Source organism: Sebastes umbrosus, chromosome 17 (assembly GCF_015220745.1).
Source record: "Sebastes umbrosus isolate fSebUmb1 chromosome 17, fSebUmb1.pri, whole genome shotgun sequence".
NCBI classification, from domain to species: Eukaryota; Metazoa; Chordata; class Actinopteri; order Perciformes; family Sebastidae; genus Sebastes; species Sebastes umbrosus.
The window spans coordinates 955,784-970,352 of record NC_051285.1 but is presented as its reverse complement, the minus strand read 5'-3'; the positions used below and the strand labels follow the sequence as shown (position 1 = coordinate 970,352).

The window sequence follows — 14,569 nt, the reverse complement described above, 5'->3', positions numbered from 1 at the left end:
AATTTTCTTTTTTTTAATTTTCTTTTTTTTTTCTTTTTACTATTTTTAATTTAATTATTTAAATGATCCCTTATTTATTCTTTTTATTTTATTTGTATTATTTTAAATTTGAAAATAAAATACGTTTTTTTAAATATTTAATTATACTTATTTATTATTATTATTATTTATTCTTTTGTTTTTATTATTTTATTTTTTAATAGGCCAATATTTTTTGACTGTTGTTTTTCGCCTTGTTGTGTACATGTATCCTGAATATAAAACATAAAATCTGAAAATAAAATATATATATATATATATCTTTTATAAGTATGGAATTCAGAGATTTAATGGAGTCAGAATGTATATTAAGGGTTGTGTGTATGTCTTACAGGATAATTCATGTTTATGACATTGTTATCTTTATCTCAAAGGATTTCTTTTTTATTGTACAATGTCCTCTGTACCTGATTATATATATATATATATATATATATATATATATATATATATATATTTTTTTTTTTTTCTGGTTCTTTAAAGCACTAAAGAAGACATTTAAAAGGAGCTGGTGACAAAGTTGTGAGGATAAAAGGGTAATTATATTTTTTCCAGATGTTACACTCAAGTGTGATTTTGACAAAGAAACGGAGAGATCTGTATGTACAGAAAGAATCTGTGGCACGTTTTCTGGATTTATTTCTACATGTTATGAATCATAAAGACTGAATCACCTGTTACTGAGAGTTAACGCTGTGTGCCATGTACGGCTCTGAGATATTATTAGACTCAGTAATCAAACACCAGCCTGGTTCTTATATTTTTTATTAGGCCTATATTTTTTGGTCTATTGGTTCTTTTGTCTTGTTGTTTACTTGTGTTCTGAATATAAAACTGAAAATCTGAAAATAAAATAAGTATTTTCAATTTTTTAAATTTAATTCTATAAATGATTCCTTATTTATTCTTTTATTTTATTCGTATTATTTTAAATTTGAAAATAAAATATATTTTTTTAATATTTAATTTTACTTATTTTTTTATTATTATTTATTTACTTTTTTTTGTTTTTATTTTTTTATTAGGCCAATATTTTTTGTCTTTTTTTTCCGCCTTGTGTACATGTAATAAGTAAATTTAAACTAGAGATGCAACAAAAATTAGTTTTTCTAGTTGTTCTCTGGTTCCAGAGTTTTAGTTTTATATCATTATTAATTTTTAATTATTATATATATATTTTATTAGGCCTATATTTTTTTAGTCTGGTTGTTTACATGTGTTCTGAATATAAAACTGAAAATAAAAAGTATTTATAAAATTAAAATTATTATTTTTTTTATTATTTTCTATTTGTATCTTTTTATTTATTCTTATATTTTATTTTGTATTATTTTATTTTTTATTAGGGCTATATTTTTCTAAATAAATTCTAAATTAATCTTTCTGGTGGTTCTTTCGTTTTATATCTCAGAAATGGGAATAAAACCAGACATCTAAAGGGATGACGTCTCTGAGGGTTTTTATCTAATCTGACAGTTTATATTCAAAACAATCGAGAAAATAATCAGCAGTTTAATTGATTATTAATTGATTATAAATACATACTGATTAGGTGAGTGAGCTGCACTTTGAGTTCATCTGGATCCCAGATATATGATGATTTAATTTAACTAGTGCTTTTTATTTTTATGCTGCTTTAATTTATTTTATTTTATCTACACAGAGAAGTCTGGTGAAATGTGATTGTACCTGATATAATGACAGTAAAAATCATTTTATTTTATCATTTGAATTAACTGATTTATTTTACACTTTAATTCTTTCTGGTAAAACTCCTGTAAAATTATTAAAAAATTGCAGACGTGTAAAATAAAACATTTTTAATAATGATCTAAATTCATGACCAGCTGTGATGTCACCTGTGATGTCATGGCGTGTCTCGTACGGTCATGGTGCCCCTCCCCCCCCCCCCCCCGAGAGTTGTTTAGATTACAAAATAATATAACAATAACAGAAATGATGTGAGCCGACTGGTACAGAGATACTGCAGGAAGTACAACACCGTGTTAATGTCCACACATACAGACAGGAAGTAGTCCGTCAGCAGCGGCGGCAGCGAGGGAACTCAAGAGTTTAAAAAAAATGGAAGAAAAAAATCGTCCCAAAACGTGTTTATTCACAATCAGAAAATCTGTGTCTGTTTTCTGTGAGTCTTCAGTTCGTTCTGCGTTCAGAGGAAACGGGAAGTGAAACGGCGAGGAGGAGAAAAGGTGGAGTCAGATCGTTACTCATCACTCGTTGATCCTGATGCGTCTGAGCGTCACAGTTCCGCTCCGACTGAACGGGGCCAACAAAATGTAAAGCGTTTTCTGAATGAAGTTTTGAGCTGGATCTGATCGCCGACACATTGAAGCTGCAGCCAGACGATGAAAAGGAATGGTCGTCGGTAAGTCGAGGGTTCAACTCTCTCAAACAAACTTTAACTTACGAATCAAACCCCGACAGCGTCCGACAGTAACGTAGGAATGATTTAGTGAACTGAGAATCTGATTGGGTTTCCCATGATGCTCCGTTACATCCTCGAATAATACAACGGAGATATATTACTGCATATCTGGGACTATCTTCTGGCTGTTAAAGGAATAGTTCAGGTGTTCCCAACCATCGGTTAGTTAGTTTGTGTTATTGTGAGACTTTGGTGAATCAGAACTAACCTTTTAAAACACCAAAGTCTAGGGCTTAGTCATGAATACCATGTTTTTGCTGCGTTCACTGTCTCCAGTTCACCGTCCGGGAGCGTTAACTTAGCAGCTACGATGCTGCGTTCACTGTCTCCAGTTCACCGTCCGGGATTTACAAATATTCGAAGGTATTCGTAGCTTCGGGAGAGCGCCGCCGCCACCGCACTACTGCACACACTCACACACTCACCTTTAAACATAACAAACCGCGATATCCGTCTGACAATAACTAATAATGATGTTTCTAATTTCATGGGCTTTTTTGGGGATTTATACATTATTATATATTTATATATATTAAAAAAAAACAGAAAACGAAGCATTCAATAATTGATTTGGAGGTCGATTACCATGGCAACGGTCAAAGCTTCAAAGCATTCCTACCAAAGTCTCACAATAACACGAACAAAGTAACCGATGGAGGCGGCGGTAGACCGGCACCTCCCGTGTTCTGAGAGGTAAAATTACTGTTTTTGTGAACGGAGTCTGGTGGCTTTGAAGAGACAATAGATCACAGCTTCGGTTTCCCCATCTACTGTCAGTAATACATCGACTATGGAGAAGTACATCATACTGCCCCACTGAGAAACACCTCAGCTATCACGTTTAATATCGGCACATTTAATAAATGGTCAGCGGACCCCTGTGACCCCCCCACCCCCACACACCCCTACACAAACAGCAGGTGAACCAGAGCTCTCAGGTGTTTATGGAGATGAGAACAAACTGTACGATTAATACGCCTGTACACACCGGGGTGTTATTTCATGTGATTCATTCCGTCTTCAGAACTGTTTTTTCATGAATACTTTCATACAGAACGTGAATATTCTGTGGTGAAAAAGGCGCCAATTTCTTTCTAGAAAGAGGTTAAGCTTTCGCACCGCAAATAAAGGCATCAACCAATCACGTTGTGCGGATTATAAAACAACAACACGGAGGCTCCGTAGTCTGAAACCAGGACGCCTAACTCTATTACTCCTTTTATTACAACCTCGACACAGGCAGCGCAGACCAGATCCACTCCTTCCTGTCTTCCCTTTCACAATAAAAGCCATAAATACATAATACTTGCAGGCATTTTCGTGTCATTTATTCGTCACTAAAGGCCTTTATACGTCTTATTTTGAAGGTTTTGAGGTACAACACATTTTTTTTATTTGGTCCCATTTTTTGTGGCATCATCTGCGTCTCTCGGCGGTCGGTTTGCGTCTCTTCCAGTGACGTTTTGCAGGTGAACTGGACTTTATGACTGTATTTATTTGTCTGACTTTAGAAGAAATCCAACAGTTTTGTATGACTAAACCAAATTCAGGCATCATAACAACACATTTTTGTGTTTCTTTATAAATTTGGTTGCAGATTCTTGATATTAAAAGAGCAGAAGAGAGGAGATCTCTACTTTTAACAGTCACTCCCACAGGGGGAACTGGACCCTCGGGGCCCCTGGACCCCTGGACCCCTGGACCCCTGGACCCCTGGACCCCTGGACCCCTGGACCCCTGGACCCCTGGACCCTCGGGGCCCCTGGACCTGTGCCTGGTAGAACCCGTTCAGCCGTCCCTCCTGTACTGCAGAGACACGATATGAAAAAAGAAACCCCCCCCACACTGGCCTTAGATCTGCAGTCTTCATGTCTTTGTATTATTGTACTCGGAGAAAAGAGTGACGTGAAGTTCAAAAGAGAAACCCTCTGACTGGTCTCCCTCCTTCTCCTCTTCCTCCTCTTCCTCCTCTTCCTCCTCCTCCTCCTCCCCCTCCTCTCCTCTTCAGGCGTCGGAGTCGTCACTGCTATCGCGGCTGATCTCGATCTGCAGCGACGGCAGGTTGTCCAGCCGGCTCTTCTTGATCTTGTGGGTCAGACGTTCCTGTTTCTGTTTGATCATGGCGCCCCACATCTTCTGCAGCGTCGAGTCGTCTTCCTCCTCCACCTCAACTTCCTCCTCTCCGTCTCCTCCTTTCTTGCTGCTGCTGCCGCCGCCGCCGCCGCCCTCGCCAGCGTCGCTCCTCCCCGAGGAGGAGAAGAGGCCCGCCGGCCGGCTGCTGGAGCTGCTGGAGCTGTGACGCTCGTGACGTCCGGCGGTGCTGTCGTCTTCGGCAGCGCCGAGTCGGCTCCACAGCCCGCCTGCAGGAGGAGAGGACGGGGTTAAAAACAAACAACAGTTTATCAATATAACAAAGTATAACAGATTTTATAACACGTTTCATTTTATTATTGATTCATCCTGACGTTTATTTTGTGGATTAATTGATTGGTGTTTAGGCCGTCGTCAATTTGTTTTTTTGGCCGTCACCATGTTGGCTTTTGGTCGTCACCATGTTGGTTTTTGGCCATCACCATGTTGGTTTTTGGCCATCACCATGTTGTTGCTTGGGCCTATTCCTTCTCACCTGTCTTCCTGTCTTTGGATGAATTAGAGCCTCTGCTGTCTTGACTGGCCACGCCCAGCCTGCGATGCACGTCTCTGATTGGTTCTCTGGCGGGAGGCGTGTCTCTGGGGGAGACGGGGGAGGGGGAGCGCCGACTGTCGGGAGAGTAGCGCCTTTTACCCAACCGCTGTCGCACATCTGCAAACAGTAACGTCAGTTAGTCCTCAGCAGCAAATACATCACATATACAACATATAGATAACCAGAAGACGTGTTTGAGCTGAACATCAGACCTGTCTTCCCGCTGGTGGCCACCGGGGGGGGCTGTCTGTGCTGAGAGAGACCTTTTCTTTTCTCCTCCAGCAGCTGCCGGACGTCCATCACCTTCGGGGGCGACGTGGATTTGGCCCGAGTCTGTGATCCCGACTCCCCGACCCGGTTCCTGCTCACGACACAACACCAAATAAACAGTCAGTTAAATCATTTAAATCTAAACATTTAAATTCAAGACTTTTAAATTAACTGTAAAACCTGTTACATGATCTCATGTGGACTACAATTACTATTATTATTATTATTATTATTATTATGATGTCACATTTTTCAGTGCTGTAATTAAACAGATGAAAATAAACGGCGGCGTCTCTGACCGGATGCTCTTCAGCTGAGTGTCCACCTCGTCGGCGTACATCGTCATCTTCTTGCTCTTCTTGGGCGACGGCGTGGAGATCATCTTCAGCTCCAGGTCGTAGTCCATCTCGTCCGACTCCGACCACGGAGACGGGGAGCGCTCCACCCGGCTACGGAGCCCCGCCCCCAGCGAACGCGAGCCGCTGCTAACAACGCCGCCGCTAACAACGCCGCCGCTAACACTGCCACCGCCGCTAACACCGCCACCGCCGCCCCTTTCTCCTCTCTCCCGGTCACCACGCTCTTTGTACTCCACCACCCTGTCGTCCTCCATGTCCTCATCGCCGCCCTCCTCCTCCTCTTCCTCCTCCTCTTCCTCCTTGATGGGCTCCTCCGGCAGGTTGACCAGGTCAGCTGAGAGAAGAAGAACACGATGGAGGACGGTCAGTTCTTCATCAGTGAAGTTTAAATAATCATTTACAGTATTTTAAAGTTCTTGTTTGGCAGCTTGTGTTCGTACATTTAACATTTTTAGAACTTTGTCATTTATTAGATCTATATTATTTATAGTGCCGCCCTACTTTACTCCTTTAGTCCTACTTATTAATAGATCTCTCAATGTGAGGTGACAAAGAGAAAAGAATCTAGTTTTCTGTATTTGGTATTCAACTAAAGGGCCGTTCACATGTTGCATCTTTAGCGCGCACAAATCACTTTAAATTGAGACGTGCAACAAGCGCACTCAAAACCAAAAGCAATGCAGTCATGGCGCGCATTTGTTGTGATGCAGCGCAGTGAGACGGATAAATCTCAACTGTTTCTAACGCAGTCAGACAAGAAGTAACCAGAGAAGAATACAGAGATAAATCAGTTTGAGGAAATAAATAAAAGGTGAAATGCAACGGGAAAATCCAGAATAAATATAAAATAATAATAATAATACAAAAAGTGAAAATAAATTAATTAATAAAAGAATAAATGCAAAAATAAATATACATTTAAAAATATAAAATAATAAAAAATAAATACATAAATAAAAAAGGGAATATTTAACAGAAGAGTAAATAATTAAGGGAATTAATACAAAGATAAATAAATAAAGATCAAATTAAAACAGAAATATCAATTTATGTCCCATTTTATCAATTAATTAATGGCTACATTTATTTATAATATTATTTTTGCTACATTTAATGACATTTATTTATTGAATCATTTATATATTTATTCATTTTTTTTATTTTGGCAGGTTTTGGCCTCTCAGTCATCACAAAAACGTCGTTGTGATCTGTAAACTGTGACGACGGGACCAGTGAGAATCCTCTGAAGTTCCTCCTGCTAATTTAACATGCTGACGTTCACCACGTCATCGTCTGTTTAAAGAGTGAGAACTGTCGGAGTTTACCGGAGTGTCGGAGGGTGTACGGCGGCGTGTGATTGTGAACTGTTGTCAGAGTTTACCGGAGTGTCGGTGGGTGTACGGCGGCGTGTGTCCCATGTTGTCTCCGATCAAAGGTTTCTTGCTCTTGATGACGTCTCGCTGGATCCGCTTGTTGTGATACCTCCTCTTCCTGAAGACACACAGGACATTACATTATGTTTTATTTATATATATCTCACATTACATATTGTCTACAGAGGAAACATCTGACAAACGGAAACTTCTCAATTCATTTTTTCACTTTCCCTATATTTTATATTATTCCGCTGCAGTAAAAACATCAGCTGTTCCTTTAATAACCAGAAGAGTTAACGGAGTCGGAGTCTCACCAGGAGTTGCTGAGGATTCCCTTCATGCCTCCGTAGTTCGGGTTTCCGTACTTCATGTAGTAACGGCTGCGACGAGCGGCGCCCAGCTCCTTCTTATCGTCTGGAGACACAAACACACAACCACACCCGGTTTAACTGAGGGGCAACTTTAACCCGGTTTAACTGAAGATTAACTTTAACCCGGTTTAACTGACGGTTAACTTGAACTCACCGTGTGTGGCGAACCGCAGGAAGAGTTTGTTTCCTTTGAAGGGTTTGATGGCGGGTCGCAGGTCGTTTCTCAGCAGAGACTCTCTCTCCGTCAGCGACAGGTCTTCCACCTGAGACACACAGACGTTATCCTCATCGATCAGTGATCGGAGCTGATCAATAAACCTGATCAGTGATCGGAGCTGATCAATAAAACTGATCAGTGATCGGAGCTGATCAATAAACCCGATCAGTTTGTGTTATTTCAGTAAACTCTACCTGAACGTCCTCCGCCTTCGTTTTCTGCTCCGCCTCTCCGTCGCTGTCTTTCACCTCGATCACCTCGATCTCCTCGCTGCTCTTCTTCACCGCTTCCTCCTCGTCCTCCTCCTCCACCTCGCCCTCTTCCTCTTCATTATCATCATCATCATCATCTGACCTTTGACCCCGACGAACTGTGAGGTGAACAACACACTTCAGTTCTATACACATTCAGTCGTTAACAACCTGCCGAGAGATTATCTCTTTAACACGGACTGACCTTTGGTCTGTTCGCCCGACTGGTCGGTGCTCTCCGTCTCCGTGGTAACCGCCTCCGGGTCGGGCATTCGGCTGCCGTTGACGAGGGCTCGGATGGATGTGTTGTCATCGAGCCAAACCACGTTACCTAGGAAACGATCAGGTGGTGTTCAGACACACAGAGGATCTCTGGAATCAGGTGTGTAGTTTTTAGAACAACGACCTCCTCATTGTTACTTTAACAACATTTTACTGATTATACCGACCGGAACATTTTCTATGTAAGACTTTTACTGTAACACGGTATTTTATATACTGTAATATTAGTACTTTTACTGTAACACAGTATTTTATATACTGTAATATTAGTACTTTTACTGTAGTAAAGGACAGGAATACTCCCTCCACTACTGTGTTAAACTCACAGGACTGGTCATCGATCCACTCGATGTGCGCTGGAGGATATTCCTTAAAGTATCCAAAGACGTCCTGCGTGCTCATGTGGTCCACGCCCATCACGTAGATGGCCTCCATGCGCAGACTGGGGATAGCTAAGCACCACAGAAGAAGAAGACGACAGGTTGACCAAAGACACAAACAGGGCCGTGATGTTTAACACCTGTCAGCCGTCACTCTGCTCCTCTCACCTTTCTTCATGGTGTCTTTATCCATGAAAACCGTCCTCTGGTCGGCGTTGTCCTCGGGACGGAAATGGAAACGTCTCGCTCGCTTCTCTTTCCTCTCAATCGCCTCCTGATAAAAAACACAAACACACTTTTAGCGTGACGCTTCCTGTACGTTCAGAGACGTATGTTTAGAGGTCACTTTGAGCTGAGTTCAGTTATTAAACTCACGTCTTCCTCCTGAACGAGCTCACACGTAAAATTAAGTGTTATAAATGTGCCAACATGGCAAGAAATTTTAAAATAAAAAGTCAGCTTTCCCCAGGAGTAAAGTCAGAACTTTACGAAAAACAAGTGATAATATTACGAGAATAAAGTCTTAACTTCTAAATACTCTACTAAATCGCTGTGCGAGTAAACTCAGGTCAAATAGACGTCTGCGTCGGTGTCCTACCTTTGAGTTCACATCGATCCCAGTGATGAACGCTCCACCCTTGTTCTCATATCGCCGGCTCGTATCCTGCAAAAACAAAACACAACAACACTTTTCAATAACTTCTATCAGTAAGTTTAGAGAACATTAGTCGAATAAAAGTAGAATAAAATAGTCGTAATATTAGGAGAATAAATTCATAACTTTACGAGAAAAAAAGTCGTAATATTATGATAAAAAAGTCGTAATATTACGAGAAAGCGTATCCTGCGAAAAAAAAATATAACAACACTTTTCAGTGACTTCTGTCAGTAAGTTTAGAGAACATTATTCAGTTTTCACTCATCAGCTTTTCTGTTTCTGACACCAGAGATTGACCTTTAAAACTGTGTTAGTGACCTTTAAGACATCAAAACTCCCTGAAGCTGAAACTCCTGTTCAAACAACTGGTACTTTAATTATCATTTGACCAAGTAAAACAGTAACTAAACATACCCTGTCAAACACAAAGCAGGTTAACCAACAGAGACCTGCAATAACACCTTTACACTCATATGACACCAGACAGGCGACATCATAGTGTTGTGTATGGTGTGTATTGGTGGTAACAACAGAGGTACTACCTCTAAAAGTTAATAATATCTCTCAAATTAGGGATTAAAAACCAGCCGAATTAATCAGTGATTATCTGTGTATCAGAATCATTAATTGTTTTCAGTTATTTTTAAAAGCCTGCGTTCCTTTATGGTTAAAAACATTTAAATATCAGTTTTTTTAGTGGAGTTTGGTGGAGCGTCACTCACATACAAACACAGCAACAAGTGACTGAAATAATAAACAAGTAAACACATATTATTAAATATAAACTAGCTTTTTCTCGTAATATTACGACTTTTTTTCTAGAAATAGTATGACTTTATTCTAATTAAATTATGGCTTTATTCTCGTAATATTACCTTTTTTCTCGTAAAGTTATGACTTTATTCTCATTAAATTGCGACTTTTTCTTGTAATATTACGACTTTTTTCCCCGTAAAAAAAAAGTCGTAATATTATGAGAATAAAGTCAGAAGTTTAAGAGAAAAACGTCATAATATTACGAGAATAAAGTCTTAATTTAATGAAAAAAAAGTCGTAATATTACGAGAATAAAGTCATACTATGACAGGAAAAAACAGCCGAATTAATAAATGATTATCAGTGTATTAGAATCATTAATTGTTTTCAGTTATTTTTTAAAAACTGCGTCCTTTTAAGGTTAAAAACATTAAAATAGTAGTTTTCTTAGTGGAGTTTGGTGGAGCGGTCACTCACATATAAACACAGCAACAAGTGACTGAAATAATAAACAAGTAAACATATATTATTAAATATAAACTAGCTTTTTCTCGTAATATTACGACTTTTTTTTCTAGAAATAGTATGACTTTATTCTCATTAAATTATGGCTTTATTCTCGTAATATTACCTTTTTTTCTCGTAAAGTTATGACTTTCTCATTAAATTGCGATTTTTTTCTTGTAATAATACGAGAATAAAGTCAGAAGTTTAAGAGAAAAATGTCATAATATTATGAGAGAAAAGTCTTAATTTAAAAAGAATTAAGTCATAATTTAACGAGAAAAAAAGTCGTAATATTACGAGAATAAAGTCATACTATGACAGGAAAAACCAGCCGAATTAATCAGTGATTATCTGTGTATTAGAATCATTAATTGTTTTCAGTTATTTTTAAAAACCTGCCCTTCTTTAAGGTTAAAAACATTAAAATAGTAGTTTTCTTAGTGGAGTCTGGTGGAGCGGTCACTCACATACAAACACAGCAACAAGTGACTGAAATAATAAGCCAGTAAACACATGTTATTAAATATAAACTCTCTCCGGTGTAGACTAGTGAACCGTGTTAACGTCATCCCGGTTCTGACACCACTAGTGCCCGGACCGAGCAGCTGGAGTCCAGGTGACTGCAGGCCGGCCCTCAGCGCGCTGCCGCCGGCCTGCAGCAGACTCCAGCCCCCGGTGTGGTGAGGCCTGGTGGGTCTCTTACCGGCAGCAGCTCCTTCAGGTCCCGGTTAACGGAGCGGTTACCGGACCGGTCCTCCGTCTCCAGCTCGCCCTCCTCCACCTCCATCGGTTCAGCATCCCGGGCGTCCCGGTCCGACCCGGACTCTGAGCCGGAGTCTGGTTGTGATGGGTCGGAGCCGCTGTCTCTGTCCGGCTTCACTGAGACCAACAAGCTGCTGCTGCGCACCGCCGCCATGCTGCTAACCTGCTAATGCTAACGGAGCTAATGCTAATGCTAACGGCGGACAACAAGCTGCTGCCGTGACCCGGAAACGGTTCAGTCCTCCCGCTTCTTCTTCGGTGGTGTCGAGGTGGAGCAGCAGACACGTTGCAGCGGAGCAGCAGCGCCACCTGGAGGAGGCTGTGTTCATTATTAATATGATGATTATGATTCATATATCTATAGTATAAGGGACATATGCAGGGGAAAAAATAAGTAATATTACAAGAAAAAGTCGTACTATTTCAAGAAAAAAAAGTCGTACATTAATGGGAATAAAGCCATATCAGGAGAACAAAAGTCAGAGCTTAACAAGATTTTTTTTTTTAATATTACGATAAAAAAGTCCTAATTTAATGAGAATAAAGTCATAACTTTGAGAAAAAAATCCCATAATATTACAAGAATAAAGTCATAACTTCACGAGAAAAAAAGTCGTAATATTACGAAATGATGTCATAACTTTACGAGAAAAAATTATAATATTACGAGAAAAAACTTGCATTTTAATGAGAATAAATTCATTACTTTGAGAAAAAAATATCGTAATATTACAAGAATAAAGTCATAACTTATCGAGAAAAAACGTAATATTATGATAATAGTCAGAACTTTACGAGAAAGAAAATTGTAATATTACGGGAATAAAGTCATAACTTTAACTATTTACTTAACTTTGATGTTTTTCTGGCGTCTAGTAGTCGCTTTCAGTCCAAAATGGTGGGAGCGTAGCTCTGCTGCTGGGCGCTGATGTTGCAATAAAACAAACAATTGACTTTCATGTCTTATCAATATACGTTCTTTGGTTTCGACAAAATAAACTGCAAATCAAAACTAACTAGAAACCTAATAAAACATTATAAGTCGGACTGACTCAAAGGCAAAACTTATAGTAAATATGTTCACTTTATTGAAGATTGTTGCTTTGAAATCTTCTAATTTTTTTCCATTTTTACAGTGAATTTAATAGTGGAGGAATAAACAGGAAGATTTATTTTAATCAGGAAAAAGAAACAATAACAAGCACCACAAAAACATCAGTGAAACAAAGTGCAAAAGTCTCAAAACTTTATAGAGTCAGAATCACAGAAACCTCCATCAAGATGCAGCACGTCGAACACACACAGAGACATTTGGGTTTTTATGCTACATCCTCCCTTTCAAAATAAAATATTATTATTAAAAAGAGATTAACGCCTGAAATCAGAGCGAGAACAGAAGGAACAGATTGTTGTGCTCTCAGTGCAATCAAGACAATTACAGTTGAGTCAGTGCTCCGGTTCAGACTATACATATTTAATATTCATGTGTATATATATATACATATATATATATGTATATATATATACAGTATATATGTGTATATATATATATACACATATATAACGTCCACAGAGCTTTGTGTCATTTTAGTGCAAAAATATTCATGAGTTTTCTGTCAGTTTTTGCATCAATCGGCAGTGAAGCTTCTTGTTTTTGCAGGTTTTTAGTCGGTCGTGTTCAGCTGAGAACGTTTAGTGTTAACGTAAATATCTCCAACATTAAACATTAGTGTTTTTGCAGGTTCGACTGTTTGATTGAACAAGTTTTCGGTCGTGAAGATGATTCAATTTAAAACGGTGGCTTGATGTGTGTAAACGTACAGACGTCATCTGAAGATACAAAGAAATGACATTTACAATATTTATTGTGTCAGATCCAGAACAACATGGAGGCCGATGTTCACTGAGGATGAACACGCTAAAATAACAACTTCTTCTCTTTTTATTAACTTACAGTAAATCTCAAGCTGCATTCTTTAAGCTTTGTGTCTGCTGACGATGTAAAACAAGGATTGAAACATATCAGATTTATTACATATTAAATAATTAAATATGAGTGTGTATAAATATGTTATTTATGAAGGTATTCTCCTGTCCGACCAGTTTTCAGTGAACATCGGCCTTCAGTTCTGCTCGGTGTCCCTGATTAATACGACATCATCAGTATCTAACATTCAGTATATATATATACTGTACATCTCTAGTTCCACACAACATACTAATACTACACAGCATGTACTGTGTACTAACTGTCATACTGTACTGCCCTGTTGAACAATGACCTGCTAGCTGTACATTATCCCGCTTATTACACGGCTACTTACTGAAGAAATCAATCATTTGACACAAAAACGGTCCTCCAGAGACCGACATCAGAGCTGCGACCATAGCAACATAAACATAAAGAAATAATGTACCATAGAACGCCGTGATTGACCAATCTTCTTTTGGTAATTTTTTTCGGATATTTTGTGACATCTTTGGGACGTTTTTCAGAATTTTTTGGGGAAAATGTTCAGACATTTTTTGGGACATTTTTCGAACTTGTTTGGAAATTTTGGGAATTTTTTTCCGGATATTTTGGGAAATTTTTTGGAAATGTTTCTGAAATTTTTGTGAAATTTTTGGGCCATTTTTCAAACTCCTGTTTGGAAATTTTTCTGAAATTTTTCAGATATTTTGTGACATTTTTCAAACTTTTTTTCGGACATTTTTCCAGAAATTATTTTTGGAAAATTAAAAAAAAAAAAAAATGTCGGACATTTTTCCAGGCATTTTTTGGAAATTTTTCGAACTTTTTTTTGGAAATTTTTCCAGAAATTATTTTTGGAAAATATAAAAAATTTTTTTTGACATTTTTTGGACATTTTTCAAACTTTTTTGGAAATTTTTTGGAAATTTTTTGGAAATTTTTTGGAAATTTTTAGGACTTTTTTGCTGACATTTCGAAATTCTTTCTGACTTTTTTCTGACATTTATTTCGAATATTTTTGGGAATTATTTTGACATTTTTGGGAGATCTTTTTGACTTTTTTTTCGGACATTTTCAGACGTTTTATTTGATCCACACATTAACCAACTGTAGTTAAATATCACCAAACTGCATTAAAGAAAATAGAGTTAAAATGCGCTCTAGTTTTTTGCATGTTTTTGTAGGACAACACAAGTCGACTGGCAACCAGGCGACTCGGCGTTGACGCCAAAATAGA

The 14,569-nt window shown here is 38.4% G+C and overlaps 2 protein-coding genes across 9 annotated transcripts in view; both read right to left on the bottom strand.

Moving 5' to 3' along the window:
- Positions 1-319: 319 nt before the first annotated feature.
- Positions 320-14,569, bottom strand: part of LOC119475759 (rap1 GTPase-activating protein 2-like) — a 59,925-nt gene continuing 45,675 nt past the window's right edge. For 7 of the 8 annotated variants that reach the window (XR_005203861.1, XM_037748762.1, XM_037748761.1 and 4 more), the window contains one exon: positions 14,330-14,569. This exon is cut by the window's right edge. The gene's annotated coding sequence lies outside the window, so the exon portion shown is untranslated. Of the gene's footprint in view, positions 367-14,329 lie in introns of those variants that run through there. The other variant, XR_005203860.1, reaches the window with a different exon arrangement.
- On the bottom strand, positions 1,845-11,612 carry ncbp3 (nuclear cap binding subunit 3). Its single transcript, XM_037748760.1, has 13 exons — positions 11,302-11,612; positions 9,276-9,341; positions 8,846-8,951; positions 8,624-8,749; positions 8,221-8,346; positions 7,959-8,134; positions 7,702-7,810; positions 7,491-7,590; positions 7,182-7,291; positions 5,741-6,134; positions 5,384-5,532; positions 5,112-5,288; positions 1,845-4,845 (listed from the first exon to the last, which is right to left on the bottom strand). Exons 1-13 carry the CDS (start codon positions 11,512-11,514, stop codon positions 4,490-4,492), a joined length of 2,208 nt encoding a protein of 735 aa, XP_037604688.1. The 5' UTR covers positions 11,515-11,612; the 3' UTR covers positions 1,845-4,489.